General features: G+C 46.3%; 3 protein-coding genes across 3 annotated transcripts in view; all 3 read right to left on the reverse strand.

The window, feature by feature from the left end:
* LOC115206556 (von Willebrand factor A domain-containing protein 5A) overlaps nt 1-16433 on the reverse strand; it is a 90544-nt gene that overhangs the window by 52397 nt on the left and 21714 nt on the right. The window lies entirely within an intron of this gene.
* Nucleotides 153-1933, reverse strand: LOC115206558 (von Willebrand factor A domain-containing protein 5A-like). Its single transcript, XM_029773677.1, has 4 exons — nt 1902-1933; nt 1571-1728; nt 1083-1206; nt 153-817 (listed from the first exon to the last, which is right to left on the reverse strand). The coding sequence occupies exons 2-4, from the start codon at nt 1691-1693 to the stop codon at nt 738-740; spliced, it is 327 nt and encodes a 108-aa protein (XP_029629537.1). The 5' UTR covers nt 1694-1728; nt 1902-1933; the 3' UTR covers nt 153-737.
* The window catches only part of LOC115206847 (von Willebrand factor A domain-containing protein 5A-like), a 30690-nt gene continuing 17180 nt past the window's right edge, over nt 2924-16433 (reverse strand). The window contains exons 9-14 of the mRNA XM_029774025.1: nt 9059-9138; nt 6818-6932; nt 6468-6626; nt 6170-6273; nt 3285-3502; nt 2924-3099 (exon numbers count right to left, since the gene is read on the reverse strand). Of these exons, the coding sequence (XP_029629885.1) occupies nt 2924-3099; nt 3285-3502; nt 6170-6273; nt 6468-6626; nt 6818-6932; nt 9059-9138 (852 nt within the window). The remainder of the gene's footprint in view (nt 3100-3284; nt 3503-6169; nt 6274-6467; nt 6627-6817; nt 6933-9058; nt 9139-16433) is intronic.

Consider the following 16433-nt stretch of genomic DNA (forward strand, 5'->3'; position numbering starts at 1 on the left):
GGGGTTGGCCACTCCATATCTAGGTTCCATGCAGAAGGAACAGAGGTTGGGATCATTAATAAAATAGATGAAATGACCAATCAACATGTAGATTATCATTGAGTTCCATGCAGAAGGAACAGAGACTGGGATCATTAACAAAATAGATAAAATGACCAATCAACATGTAGATTATAATTGAGTTCCATGAAGAAGGAACAGAGTGGAGTCATTAATAAAATAGATGAAATGACCAATCAACATGTAGATTATAATTGATTTTATCATATGATTTTAAAGTACAGTGGTAAAATATGAGGAAATACATGAATATAGACAGTGTTACATGATCACACTGTAAAGGCACTAGGAAAGGCACTCATCTAGCTCTCCATTTTACCAAGCATTTTGGTTAGTGATGTCAAATACTGTTAACACATTGTTTCCAGTAGCCTATATGGAATTGATAACCAAAGCAAAGTCTAACAAGTATAGCTGTATATGTAATGCATAGATTCATGTTGATATGTTAATAACAACCAATACATTGAGATACATAAGTGCCCCTACATTAAATGACAGTAGGCTAATATAGGTAAGAGGTTGATAATTAGGCTTGTTCAGACCGGTACAGTAACTAGTTCCACCATGTTGTTTTGAGGAGGGGACCAGGAGCAGGTGGGGCTGCGTGTATATCTGACCCCAGGTAGAGTAGCAGGAATGTGGGGGACAGAGAGAGAACAGCCAGGGTGAACGTCTCAGAGTCCCAGGGTTTCTTTCTGCACCTGGCAACCCAGAAGGGTGTTTCCAGCCTGGACACACTCGGACACACTGGCCGCTGAAACACATCACCAGGACAGGGATCATTATACTGTGGCATTATGGGGACAAGGGTGGGCAAAATGTATCTTTAAACACTTGTTAGAAGACAAAATACCACCAACATTGTATTGTGAATGATTCTACTCAAATATATTTGTAATTTAAGTAATACAGTGGATCCCTATCAGGAAATTGCTTTCACCTAAACAATTTATTTCCAATCAGGTTAGATGAAGGCCAAGAGTTCAGATGCCAGGACTATGAGAGTGAGTTATAGCTACCTTTCTGAGCCTGGATCCATGATACTGCCTTCATGGCCAGAAACTGCCACTCCTCCTGAGCCTCCATCTTGAACCCATAGAGCCATACCAGGGCTAGAACCGTGGCCCACACTTCCTGGTCCACCTGAGTGAGTGAGTGACAGAGTGACAGAGTGACAGAGTGACAGACAGACAGACAGACAGACAGACAGACAGACAGACAGACAGACAGACAGACAGACAGAGTAAGGGAAAGAGAAAGAGAGACATGGTGAGAAAGAGAGAGAGAGACATGGTGAGAAAGAGAGATGGTGAGAAAGAGAGGAAAGAGGCAGAAGATAAGAATACTGAGACATGGGAATCATGGTGAGATTCAGTTCAATGGTCATCATGCCGTTGTCCAGAGCTGATGGTCTTTCTACAGAGCATACGTGCAGATACTCTGTGTGAGTGCAGAGTCTTGCAGCATGCTCATATTGCTGAGTCTCAGTTTATTTCTGTGGACATACCGGTGCAGGCTTTGGCTTGGCCACCTCCTCCTCAGTCTTCCCCAGCACCTCAGCCAACGCTGCCTCCAGGACCCAGGAACCAGAGACCTTCTGGAGGGAGATCAGCTGGAGGAGAGGGTCCATTGCAGGATTAGAGGCTGGGGCTGGACAGTCAAAGCCTGATGGGTCAACAAATGGTCAGAACAGTTACAACTGATCAAACAGTCACATATCTAGTACCCTAACTGTTCAATTATAGCACCAGTGGCTAACTGGGTCACCCAAACTCTAACCCTAAAAACAGTGGTAAAGTCCTTGTACTGAGCTTGAGTAATACAATCACAATTGTTACGTTTTTCTTGTTCCCCATTTTCCCCTGTTAGTGTGTGTGTCCTGGGCATTACAGGTGTACCGAGTTGCGGCTAACGATGGTGGGCGTGGCTGTAGCTGATTACAGAGAGGATATCTGTTTGCCGTGTGAGAAGAGAAGAAAAGAGGGGGAGAGAGAGAGGACACTTGTTTTTTTGTTTGATTATTTGTGTTAATTTCTTTGTTTGTGTTTCAGCCTGTCCTCCTGAGTAGCTCCACCCTACCTAGGTCCTGGAGAAGGGAAAAGGTAGATCTGCCCATGGGTGTACATTCTCACGTAGATAACCCATTGTTTTATACACTAGGTTAGCCGGGCGGGTGTCACCCTTGTATTTTCTTGGAACCAGGTAGGACAGTGGGTTAGGGTTTAGAATGTGTTAGGAAGGTTTAGGTGTGTAGAAGAGGAGGGACCTTTTGTTTATTTTCATTACTTGGACCCCGATCCCAAACATTCCCTTCTCTTACCTTCCCTGGTTGTTGTTGTTTTTGTTTCTTACTGATTATTTATGGGTGTTATTGTTTATTTAAATCATTTACTAAACATCCCCTGAGGGTTAAAATTGAGTTCTGGTTGTGGTCTGATTTATTTATCGCCCATTGCACCCCACATTTCTTCCCATTTCATCCGTGTTACCTGGTGTGTTTAGGCCCAGGCATTTACGTCTCCTCCTCAGACAAGCTACACCCGAGGGGAGAACGTAAGACAATAAATAGATACGCTTTGAGAAGTATCAAACTGTGTTACAATTCTCATGTGAACAACAGGTATTTGAAATGAGGTTAACACAGATATTAACCATTTATAATTACCTCCATATTTTATGTCAGAGTATGATACATCATCACCGGAGTCTGATGGAACAACAAATGGTCAGAACGGTTACAAATGATAGAAACGGTTATATACCTAATACCTTAACTGTTCCATTACAGCACCAACTGGGTGCTGTAATGGAACTGGGTCACCCAAACTAACTGGCTAACTGGGTCACCCAAACTCTAACCCTAAAAACAGTGGTAAAGTCCTTGTGCTGTAAAGTACCACAGACCTTTTTGTAAAGCTCCCTTTCGACCCCTGCCCATCTTCTTGTGCTTAGCCATACTACCCATCTTCATGGGCTTAGAACAGAGCATAGACCAGGGCATAGCCGTGCTACCCGGCATGGAGCTCTGACACAAAACTGAGAAAGAAGAAAGCAACAACACACAGGTCACTGGGTTACAAACATAAAGGAACACACACAGCACACATTTATGAATAAGCTCGCACCTATCACACATTCCACACTCTATACATTAAATCTGCATTAAATTATTTCTTTGCACAGCCTCTCTGTCACATACACTCACTCACTCACTCACTCACTTGGCGTGGGGACTTGTCTGCGTAGCATCGGTCCTTGCACAGCCTTTCCATCTACTTTGTGGACAGCGATGAAGGCAGTAAAGGCACTGCTCACTCCTGACTGGACACTGAGCTCTACCACCTTCTCTTTCACTCCCTTCTTCTCTCCACCCCCCTGTCTCTCTTCCATCTCCATGCAGCGGATCAGGGTTCGAGCCCCCAGCCTGTGGACGGTCAGTCTGGAGAGGAGGGATAGAGAGATTAAGATGTTGGAGTGGAGGGATAGAGAGATTAAGATGGTGGAGTGGGAGAGTGGAGGGATAGAGAGGTATAGATGATGGAGTGGGGGAGAGGAGGGATAGAGAGGTATAGATGGTGGGGTGAGGGAGAGGAGGGATAGAGAGATTAAGATGGTGGAGTGGGGGAGTGGAGGGATAGAGAGATTAAGATGGTGGAGTGGGGGAGTGGAGGGATAGAGAGATTAAGATGTTGGAGTGGGGGAGAGGAGGGATAGAGAGATTAAGATGTTGGAGTGAGGGAGAGGAGGGATAGAGAGGTATACATGGTGGGGTGAGGGAGAGGAGGGATAGAGAGGTATAGGTGGTGGGGTGAGGGAGAAGAGGGATAGAGAGATTAAGATGTTGGAGTGGGGGAGTGGAGGGATAGAGATTAAGATGGTGGAGTGAGGGAGAGGAGGGATAGAGATTAAGATGGTGGAGTGAGGGAGTGGAGGGATAGAGAGGTATAGATGGTGGGGTGAGGGAGAGGAGGGATAGAGAGATTAAGATGTTGGAGTGGGGGAGTGGAGGGATAGAGAGGTATAGATGGTTGAGTGGGGGAGTGGAGGGATAGAGATTAAGATGGTGGAGTGGGGGGATAGAGAGATTAAGATGTTGGAGTGAGGGAGAGGAGGGATAGAGAGATTAAGATGTTGGAGTGAGGGAGAGGAGGGATAGAGAGGTATACATGGTGGGGTGAGGGAGAGGAGGGATAGAGAGGTATAGGTGGTGGGGTGAGGGAGAAGAGGGATAGAGAGATTAAGATGTTGGAGTGGGGGAGTGGAGGGATAGAGATTAAGATGGTGGAGTGAGGGAGAGGAGGGATAGAGATTAAGATGGTGGAGTGAGGGAGTGGAGGGATAGAGATTAAGATGGTGGAGTGAGGGAGTGGAGGGATAGAGATTAAGATGTTGGAGTGGGGGAGAGGAGGGATAGAGATTAAGATGGTGGAGTGAGGGAGAGGAGGGATAGAGATTAAGATGGTGGAGTGAGGGAGTGGAGGGATGGAGATTAAGATGGTGGAGTGGGGGAGTGGAGGGATAGAGATTAAGATGGTGGAGTGAGGGAGATAATTGATAGAGATTAAGATGGTGGAGTGGGGGAGAGGAGGAATAGAGATTAAGATGGTGGAGTGGGGGAGAGGAGGGATAGAGAGATTAAGATGGTGGAGTGAGGGAGAGGAGGGATATAGATTAAGATGGTGGAGTGAGGGAGAGGAGGGATAGAGATTAAGATGGTGGCGTGAGGGAGAGGAGGAATAGAGATTTTAAGATGGTGGAGTGGGGGAGAGGAGGGATAGAGAGATTAAGATGGTGGAGTGAGGGAGAGGAGGAATAGAGATTAAGATGGTGGAGTGGGGGAGAGGAGGGATAGAGAGATTAAGATGGTGGCGTGAGGGAGAGGAGGGATAGAGAGATTAAGATGGTGGAGTGGGGGAGAGGAGGGATAGAGAGATTAAGATGGTGGAGTGAGGGAGAGGAGGGATAGAGATTAAGATGGTGGAGTGAGGGAGTGGAGGGATGGAGATTAAGATGGTGGAGTGGGGGAGTGGAGGGATAGAGATTAAGATGGTGGAGTGAGGGAGAGAATTGATATAGATTAAGATGGTGGAGTGGGGGTGAGGAGGGATAGAGAGATTAAGATGGTGGAGTGAGGGAGAGGAGGGATAGAGAGATTAAGATGGTGGAGTGAGGGAGAGGAGGGATAGAGAGATTAAGATGGTGGAGTGAGGGAGAGGAGGGATAGAGAGGTATAGATGGTGGGGTGAGGGAGAGGAGGGATAGAGAGGTATAGATGGTGGGGTGAGGGAGAGGAGGGATAGAGAGATTAAAATGTTGGAGTGGGGGAGTGGAGGGATAGAGAGATTAAGATGGTGGAGTGGGAGAGAGGAGGGATAGAGAGATTAAGATGGTTGAGCAGAGGGATAGAGATTATAATGGTGGAGTGGGGGAGTGGAGGGAAAGAGATTAAGATGGTGGAGTGGGAGAGAGGAGGGATAGAGATTAAGATGGTGGAGTGGGGGAGTGGAGGGATAGAGATTAAGATGGTGGAGTGAGGGAGAGGACGGATAGAGATTAAGATGGTGGAGAGGAGGGATAGAGATTAAGATGTTGGAGTGGGGGAGTGGAGGGATAGAGATTAAGATGGTGGAGTGGGGGAGTGGAGGGATAGAGATTAAGATGGTGGAGTGAGGGAGTGGAGGGATAGAGATTAAGATGGTGGAGTGGGGGAGAGGAGGGATAGAGATTAAGATGGTGGAGTAAGGGAGTGGAGGGTTGGAGATTAAGATGGTGGAGTGGGGGAGTGGAGGGATAGAGATTAAGATGGTGGAGTGAGGGAGAGAATTGATAGAGATTAAGATGGTGGAGTGGGGGAGTAGAGGGATAGAGATTAAGATGGTGGAGTGAGGGAGAGGAGGGATAGAGAGATTAAGAGAGGAGGATTGAAGATGGGATGGGGGTATCTACTAAATGTATCAAATCATACTACATAGCTGAAATGCATTAGCAGTGCTGTTTCTGTTAATGGAGCGTCATGGCAGTCTTGTCTGAAAGTGGTGGAACATTCCCTTAATGTGTCTGACCAAGGCCTGCACACTGTAAACAGTATAAACAGTGTTGTTTCTACCCAGTGTCCTCTGCAGGCTTGAGACTGAAGCTCAGCTGGTTCTCAACAGGCTGCTCAGCCAGGCTGTACTTCACTGTCACTGAGCCCTCTGTGTCCCCTGAGCTCTGAGAGAAGGAGATAGGGAAAGAGAAAGAGAGACAGAACAATATAGAGAGAAAACAAGGAAATATGGGCTTGAGTGAATCACGTGGACCGTGACCAAACAAATAGTTATGACCTTACCAGTGCCCTTTGAACATTGACATACTGTATGTTAAACAATATTAACAGTCATAACAGGAGAAGGCAGAGCCCCCACCTCCCCAGTGATCTGGGCATACAGCAGTGCCCTTTGACCCTGGAAGAGCATTCTGATTGGTGGAGACAGAGGGGTGACAGACACCCCATTTGGGACATTCCACTTGACTGAGATGTCCACCGCAGCCGGCTGCAGGGCAAACCGGAGGGACTGCATCACCTGAGGGAGGAGAGTGAAGGAAGTGAGGGAGGGGCGGGGGAGATAAAAAAAAGGGAGGAGAGTGAAGGGAGCGATGGAGGGGGAAAAGGGAGAGAGAAGAAGGGAGGTAATAAAACATGTCTAACCAATACAGCCCTCTCTTTACGTATGCATACACACACACTCATACACTCACTCATAAACTCTCTTACTTTGGGCTGCATCCTGTCCTGTCCTGTGATAAACTGTGCGTGCCCTCCACCCTGCTTGGCCACCCCAGAGATGAGAGCAGAGCTGGCCCCCTCCCCGATCCCAAAGGAGAAGCACCTAGCAGGGACACACCCAGGAAACACTATTATTATTGTTGTTGTCAAATACCAAAATAAGCCTATCAAACAAATCACTGGTATCGTTTTCTTGTGCTTGTGGGTTGACTGAATTATAACTGTACCGGAAGAATCATCAATACAGAAGCGTTTGTTTTCTCACAGGGGTGAAAAACACCTAACCTACATAATCTCCCACACTGCTGCCCACAACCAGGTTGGATAGGTTTACATTAGATTAAGTTTAATAATGAATCTTTTGAGTCAAAAAGACCTGTGGTCAGAACCTTGTAGACAAAGATTCCACTGGTTTTACTTTCCAGACAGGTGCAATGGCCTCTGTAACAAACTCTCTATTGAAACCAGTTAGGGACAGTTCTCAATGTTTGAAAATATTTTCACATGACCCCCTTTTATATTTATCCACATGTACACATTTTCGGTATTAATGCAAAAATAATGATTTCCACCACAAATACCAGTAGCGACCCTGTGTTTATAAAGGTGGATATCATCTTTAGTACTGCAGCATGTTATGTGGCACAGTGGATGCCACGCAGAGCTACGGGCCAAAAAGCTGAGCTGTGCTCCCTTTCCCTGCCCGTCTCATTACACTATGATCAGAGCCAGTTGCAGACAATGATCAGCAAGTGGAAGTCTGATTTTCACGCGCAGCTTGGAAGGGACATTCACAACCCTCCCCTGTGCCCATTAAAAACCACACTACCCTCCCCTGTGTCCAATAAAAACACCACTACCCTCCCCTGCGCCCAATAAAAACACCACTACCCTCCCCTGTGTCCAATAAAAACACCACTACCCTCCCCTGTGTCCAATAAAAACACCACTACCCTCCCCTGTGTCCAATAAAAACCACACTACCCTCCCCTGTGTCCAATAAAAACCACACTACCCTCCCCTGTGTCCAATAAAAACACCACTACCCTCCCCTGCGCCCAATAAAAACCACACTACCCTCCCCTGTGTCCAATAAAAACACCACTACCCTCCCCTGTGTCCAATAAAAACACCACTACCCTCCCCTGTGTCCAATAAAAACACCACTACCCTCCCCTGCGCCCAATAAAAACACCACTACCCTCCCCTGTGTCCAATAAAAACGCCACTACCCTCCCGTGTCCAATAAAAACACCACTACCCTCCCCTGCGCCCAATAAAAACACCACTACCCTCCCTTGTGTCCAATAAAAACACCACTACCCTCCCCTGTGCCCAATAAAAACACACTACCCTCCCTGTGTCCAATAAAAACACCACTACCCTCCCCTGTGTCCAATAAAAACCACACTACCCTCCCCTGTGTCCAATAAAAACCACACTACCCTCCCCTGTGTCCAATAAAAACACCACTACCCTCCCCTGCGCCCAATAAAAACCACACTACCCTCCCCTGTGTCCAATAAAAACACCACTACCCTCCCCTGTGTCCAATAAAAACACCACTACCCTCCCCTGCGCCCAATATAAACACCACTACCCTCCCCTGTGTCCAATAAAAACACCACTACCCTCCGGTGTCCAATAAAAACCACACTACCCTCCCCTGTGTCCAATAAAAACACCACTACCCTCCCCTGCGCCCAATAAAAACACCACTACCCTCCCCTGTGTCCAATAAAAACACCACTACCCTCCCCTGTGCCCAATAAAAACACACTACCCTCCCCTGTGTCCAATAAAAACCACACTACCCTCCCCTGTGTCCAATAAAAACCACACTACCCTCCCCTGTGTCCAATAAAAACACCACTACCCTCCCCTGCGCCCAATAAAAACCACACTACCCTCCCCTGTGTCCAATAAAACCACACTACCCTCCCCTGTGTCCAATAAAACCACTACCCTCCCCTGTGTCCAATAAAAACCACACTACCCTCCCCTGTGTCCAATAAAAACCACACTACCCTCCCCTGTGTCCAATAAAAACCACACTACCCTCCCCTGTGTCCAATAAAAACACCACTACCCTCCCCTATTGTGGACAACTCCCCCATAACAGTAATTTTAGAACTGTCCCTTGCCTTTCAGGTGGGAGGTAACAGAGTTAGTTAAAGCAGGGCTCCCATAGCTAGGTAATGATAAGGGAAACAGTGATTGTGGTCCCACCTGTGAGAGCCGGCATTTGCCTTCACCAGATCCAGGACTTCCTTGGTGTTAACCACTTCACCGTCAGTGAACAAGAAGAGCTGAGGACGACAGAGAGGGTATGTTCATCGTGTGTTAATGTTAAATAAGTTACATGCAGCCCCTGGGGTAGCAGGTAGCCTTGGTTAGAGCATTGGGCCAGTAACCAAAAGGTTGCTGGATCAAATCCCTGACAAGGTAAAAATCTGTCGTTCTGCCCCTGAACAAGGCAGTTAACCCACAGTTCCCCGGTAGGCTGTCATTGTAAATAAAATCTTGTTCTTAACTGACTTGCCTAGTTAAATAAAACGTTAAATAAATGTTTTTTTAAAACATGCAGCCCTGAAGTATACAGAGAATGTTTCCTCAGTAACCAAAAACACAGGTCTATTTGCTGTCCCAGTAGGAAAGGCATGGTACTATAAATACCACACACTCAAAAGATACTGTTTGGTTGGATGTAACTAAACATGCCATTGTAGTGGAGTGCATGTGTAGCGGACATGAATCAGTCATGATCATGTGATGAGGTAGCCCCGCCTGCAAACCTGTTTGCGCTCACTCTTGGTCTAAGACCTTGGTGTGCCCTGTTGGAGACACGTGTTACATTGGTGCCCAACATGGGGCAAGTATGGGTAGCTGCAGCCCAATATGACAACCAGAGTATGGGCAGCTGCAGCCCAATATGACAACCAGAGTATGGGCAGCTGCAGCCCAATATGACAACCAGAGTATGGGTAGCTGCAGCCCAATATGACAACCAGAGTATGGGTAGTTGCAGCCCAATATGACAACCAGAGTATGGGTAGCTGCAGCCCAATATGACAACCAGAGTATGGGTAGCTGCGGCCCAACAGGACAACCAGAGTATGGGTAGCTGCGGCCCAACATGACAACCAGAGTATGGGTAGCTGCGGCCCAATATGACAACCAGAGTATGGGTAGCTGCGGCCCAATATGACAACCAGAGTATGGGTAGCTGCGGCCCAATATGACAACCAGAGTATGGGTAGCTGCGGCCCAATATGACAACCAGAGTATGGGTAGCTGCGGCCCAATATGACAACCAGAGTATGGGTAGCTGCGGCCCAATATGACAACCAGAGTATGGGTAGCTGCGGCCCAATATGACAACCAGAGTATGGGTAGCTGCGGCCCAATATGACAACCAGAGTATGGGTAGCTGCGGCCCAATATGACAACCAGAGTATGGGTAGCTGCGGCCCAATATGACAACCAGAGTATGGGTAGCTGCGGCCCAATATGACAACCAGAGTATGGGTAGCTGCGGCCCAATATGACAACCAGAGTATGGGTAGCTGCGGCCCAATATGACAACCAGAGTATGGGTAGCTGCAGCCCAATATGACAACCAGAGTATGGGTAGCTGCGGCCCAATATGACAACCAGAGTATGGGTAGCTGCGGCCCAATATGACAACCAGAGTATGGGTAGCTGCGGCCCAATATGACAACCAGAGTATGGGTAGCTGCGGCCCAATATGACAACCAGAGTATGGGTAGCTGCGGCCCAATATGACAACCAGAGTATGGGTAGCTGCGGCCCAATATGACAACCAGAGTATGGGTAGCTGCGGCCCAATATGACAACCAGAGTATGGGTAGCTGCAGCCCAATATGACAACCAGAGTATGGGTAGCTGCAGCCCAATATGACAACCAGAGTATGTGTTTCGAGAAAGGATGTTGGGAAACCGAATCAGCTAATTGGGCAGATTTGCTTCCACTTGAGATAGTTTTGCGTGGCTGATTGGGCTACGAGTCGATAGTAAGCCTGTGAATAGTGCTCCTGTGTTGTGCCTGCCGACCTGAAGTGATTCCGGTTGTGTATCACGATCGTGTGGCTGGCAGTAGCTACGTGGCCATTTTGTTTTGCTTACATTATTTTATTTCAAGTAAGAAAAGCAGCCTACACAAGAAATAACTAATATTGATAACCATTTACACTTCCGGTCAAAAGTTTTAGAACACTTACTCATTCAAGGGTTTTTCTTTGTTTTTACTATTTTCTACATTGTAGAATAATAGTGAAGACATCAACACTATGAAAAAACACATGGAATCCTGTAGTGTTTTATATTTTAGATTCTTCAAAGTAGCCACCCTTTGCCTCATTGACAGCTTTGCAAACTCTTGGCATTCTCTCAACCAGCTTCACCTGGAATGCTTTTCCAACAGTCTTGAAGGGGTTCCCACTTATGCTGAGCACTTGTTGGCTGCTTTTCCTTTACTCTGCAGGCCGACTCATCCCAAACCATCTCAACTGGGTTGAGGTCGGGTGATTGTGGAGGCCAGGTCATCTGATGCAGCACTCCATCATTCTCCTTCTTGGTCAAATAACCCTTACACAGCTTGGAGGTGTGTTGGGTCATTGTCCTGGTTAAGTGTGCCTTGAACTCTAAATAAAATCACTGACAGTGTCACCAGCAAAGCACCCCCACACCATCACACCTTCTGCATGCTTCACGGTGGGAACCACACATGCAGAGATCATCCGTTCACCTACTCTGCATCTCACAAAGACACAGCAGTTGGAATCCAAAATCTCAAATTTGGACTCAGACTAAAAGGACAGGTTTTGCACACATGAGGTGGAGTATCTAATGATAAGCTGTAGACCACACTATCTACCTAGAGGGTTATCTGTATTTTTTGTAGCTGTCTACATACCACCATAGACCGATGCTGGCACTAAGACTGCACTCAATGAGCTGTATTCCGCCATAAGCAAATAGGAAAACACTAATCCAGAGGTGGCACTCCTAGTGGCCGAGGACTTTATTGCAGGGAAACTTAAATCCATTTTACCAAATTTCTATCAGCATGTTAAAAGTGCAACCAGAAAAAATAAATCAATAAAATAACAACAACAACAAAAATAACTCTAGACCACCTTTCCTCCACACACAGAGAAGCGTAACAAAGCTCTCCCTCGCCCTCCATTTGGCAAATCTGACCATAATTCTATCCTCCTGATTCCTGCGTAGAAAGCTCAAATTTAAGCAGGAAGCACCAGTGACTCGGTCAAAAAAAAAAAAAGTGGTCAGATGAAGCAGATGCAAAGCTACAGGACTGTTTTGCTAGCACAAATTGGAATATGTTCCGGGATTCTTCCGATGGCATTGAGGAGTATACCACATATGTCAATGGCTTCATAAATAAGTGCATCGATGATGCCCTCCCCACAGTGACCATACATACATGCATGCATACGTCTTCACTGACATTTTCAACCTCTCACTGTCCAGGCCACCATTGTCCCTTTGCCCAAGAACACTAAGGTAACCTGCCTAAATGACTACCGACCCGTAGCACTCACCTCTGTAGCCATGGAGCGCTTTGAAAGCTGGTCATTGCTCACATCAACACCATTATCCCAGAAACCCTAGACACACACCAATTTGGATACCACCCTATCAGATCCACAGATGATGCAGTCTCTATTGCACTCCACACTTCCCTTTCTCACCTAGTCAAAAGGAACACCTATGTGAGAATGCTATTCATTGACTTCAAATCAAATCAAATCTATTTATATAGCCCTTTGTATATCAGCTGAAATCTCAAAGTGCTGTACAGAAACCCAGCCTAAAACCCCAAACAGCAAGCAATGCATGTGAAAGAAGCACTGTGGCTAGGAAAAACTCCCTAGGAAAAACTCCCTAGAAAGGCCAAAAACCTAGGAAGAAACCTAGAGAGGAGCCAGGCTATGAGGGGTGGCCAGTCCTCTTCTGGCTGTGCCGGGTGGATATTATAACAGAACATGGTCAAGATGTTAAAATGTTCATAAATGACCAGCATGGTCAAATAATAATAATAATATCATTGTAGTTGTCGAGGGTGCAACAAGCACGTCCGGTGAACAGGTCAGGGTTCCGTAGCCGCAGGCAGAACAGTTGAAACTGGAGCAGCAGCATGACTTCAGCTCAGTGTTCAACACTCAAAGCTCATCAATAAGTTAAAGACCCTGGGACTAAACAACTCCCTCTGCAACTGGATCATGGACTTCCTGACAGTCCGCCCACAGGTGGTAAGGGTAGGTGACAACACATCCGCCACACTGATCCTCAACACAGGGGTCCCTCAGGGGTGCGTACTCAGTCTCCTCCTGTACTCCCTGTTCACTCATGACTGCACGGCCAGGCACGACTCCAACACAACAGTGGTAGGCCTGATCACTGACAATGACGAGACAGCCTATAGGGAGGAGATCAGAGACCTGGCCGTGTGGTGCCAGGACCACAACCTCTCCCTCAACGTGATCAAGACAAATGAGATGACTGTGGACTACAGGAAAAGGAGGACCGAACACGCCCTCATTCTCATCGATGGGGCTGCAGTGGAGCAGGTTGAGAGCTTCAAGTTACTTGGTGTCCACATCAACAAACTAACATGGTCCAAGCACACCAAGACAGTCGTGAAGAGGGCATGACAAAACCTATTCCCCAGGAGACTGAAAAGATTTGGCATAGGTTCTCAGATCCTCAAAAGGTTCTACAGCTGCACCATCGAGAGCATCCTGACTGGTTGCATCACTGCCTGCGACCGCAAGGCACTACAAAGGGTAGTGCGTATGGCCTGTACATCACTGGGGCCAAGCTTCCTGCCATCCAGGATCTCTATACCAGGCGGTGTCAGAGGAAGGCACTAAAAATTGTCAAAGACTCCAGCCACCCTAGTCATAGACTGTTCTCTCTGCTACTGCATGGCAAGCGGTAACGGGGCGCCAAGTCTAGGTCCAAGAGGCTTCTAAACAGTTTCTACCCCCAAGCCATTAGACTCCTGAACATCTAATCAAATGGCTACCCAGACTATTTGCATTGCCCACCCCCTCTTTTACGCCGCTCCTACTCTGTTATTATCTATGCATAGTCACTTTAATAACTCTAGCTACATGTACATGTTACCTCAATTATCTCGACTTAGCAGTGCCCCCGCACATTGACTCTGTATCGGGACCCCCTGTATATAGTCTTGTTATTTTACTGCTGCCCTTTAATTACTTGTTCCTTTTATTTCTTATTCCTATTTTTTTAACTGCATTGTTGGTTAGGGGCTTGTAAGTAAGTATTTCACCTGATGTATTCGGCGCATGTGACTAATACAATTATTTGATTTGATTTCCACCGGTCTAATGTCCATTGCTCGTGTTTCTTGGCCCAAGAAAGTATTTCTTATTGGTGTCCTTTAGTTGTGGTTTCTTTGCAGCAATTCAACCATGAAGGCCTGATTCACGCAGTCTCCTCTGAACAGTTGATGTTGAGATGTGTCTGTTATTTGAACTCTGTGAAGCATTTATTTGGACTTCTGAGGTTGGTAACTCCAATGACCTTATCCTCTGCAGCAGAGGTAACTCTGGGTCTTCCTTTCCTGTGTCGGACCTCATGAGACCCAGTTTCATCATAGCGCTTGATGGTTTTTGCAACTGCACTTGAAGAAACTTTCAAAGTTCTTGACATTTTCTGGATTGACTGACCTTCATGTCTTAAAGTAATGATGGACTGTCGTTTCTTTTTGCTTATTTGAGCTGTTCTTGCCATAATATGGACTTGGTCTTTTACCAAATAGGGCTCTCTTCTGTATACCATCACTATCTTGTCACAACAACTGATTGTCTCAAACACATTAAAGAAGGAAAGAAATTCCACAAATTAACTTTTAACAAGGCATACCTGTTAACTTAAATGCATTCCATGTGACTACCTCAAGAGTGTGCAAAGCAGTCATCAAGGCAAAGGGTGGCTACTTTGAAGATTTTACTTTGTTTGTTCCGGCACCTATTTACCCAGATCCGGTACCTCTCACGGCATGATTTATTAATTATTTCACTGTTCACACTGTAGACATTCTAATAAAAGCAGTCAGCATTAAATCATGTTTCCTCCTCGTTATTTCTCCCGCCCCCCAGAAAGACAATCATGTAAAAGCGCGGTGATCTTTCAATGTAATCATCCTATGCTGCCACACTGATTCCAGACCTGCTCTCTTTCATTGTGCATAGAGGTTATGGGGAGGACCAGTGGGGTAAGTAACTGATCTTGACACAGGTCTTGGTATTGCTGGTCAGCTAGTGAAGAGGTTCCTACGTAAATCACATCACATCATGTAGCCTAGTCACCTCCCTAATAAATTTGAATCGTGGGAAACCCCCCCCAAAAAATGTTTATGAAAAATGTCAAACTCAAATGCCTTTTCTTAAGTCCAAAGAAACAGAGAAAGATGGTGAATTGAACCCAGAACGGGCCAGAGAACTGTCAGTGCCGGAGGAGAGAATTGAGGGGCAAACTGTTCCGGATGGCAATGCTAATCCCGCCAGTTCAGCATCACCACCGACACCTCCACTGGCCAGTAGGCCTACTAGAGAGTCAGACTCAGCGGGAGACAGAGTGCATCAACTGACGAAGTGCTCGGAACAGGTGCAATTTGCAATTCAACAACAAGCAAACGTATAACCCCAGCTTGTCATGCAGAATTCAAAGTTGGGCTGTACAACATGCAAAAAGGTAAGGAGCCTTGGTCTAGAAATGACTGGAGGGATTAAACTAGAAAAAGAGTGTGTGGCATGTACAGTAAATTAACATCCTATGCATCAGACGTAAAAAAACAAGAGCCCTCAGAAAGAAGGTTTTTGAACATGCCTGAACCAAGGCGCATTTGGTGGCAGCAAGCCTTGTAGACAAGGCTAAAGAGGACACCTAGGTTAACACTCAAAATAAAATAAAAAAGACACTACAGCCAGAGTCTTCAGAACAGCCTTAGAAGGTTAAATATCACAGCCACATGCCCGCTCATGGCTTCGAGCAAGAAGTTGACTCTCAGGAGTTAAATGGACTTGACATGGGGAGAGTCATTGTGAGAGGTTTTGAAAACTCAAGGTAGGACATTTTTTCCCTTTACCTTCACAGCATAGAACAAGTTTGTAATGTGAATATGTGCTTCATATTACCACAGGCAGGAGGCCTATATATTATCATGTGTGTGTTCTGCAGCATTTTTATTTATTTAACTAGTGAAGTCAGTTAAGAACAAATTCTTATTTACAATGACGGCCTACACCGGCCAAACCCGGACGACGCTGGGCCTATGGGACTCCTAATCACAGCCGGTTGTGATACAGCCTGGATTCGAACTAGGGTGTCTGCAGTGCCTTAGACCGCTGCACCACTTGGGAAGCCTACATTGATTTATTTTATTGTGATATTTGTTCTGCTACATTGTCTTGAAAATGATGTAAAATGTGTGTCTGGTAAGCCCCACAGCGGAGTATGTGTGCATATGGGAGGTGTTCTGCAGTGTTGTCTAAAAGTGTTGCTGTAGATTGAGGTCTAGAAAATTAGG

This window comes from Salmo trutta, chromosome 13, assembly GCF_901001165.1.
Source record: "Salmo trutta chromosome 13, fSalTru1.1, whole genome shotgun sequence".
NCBI lineage: Eukaryota > Metazoa > Chordata > Actinopteri > Salmoniformes > Salmonidae > Salmo > Salmo trutta.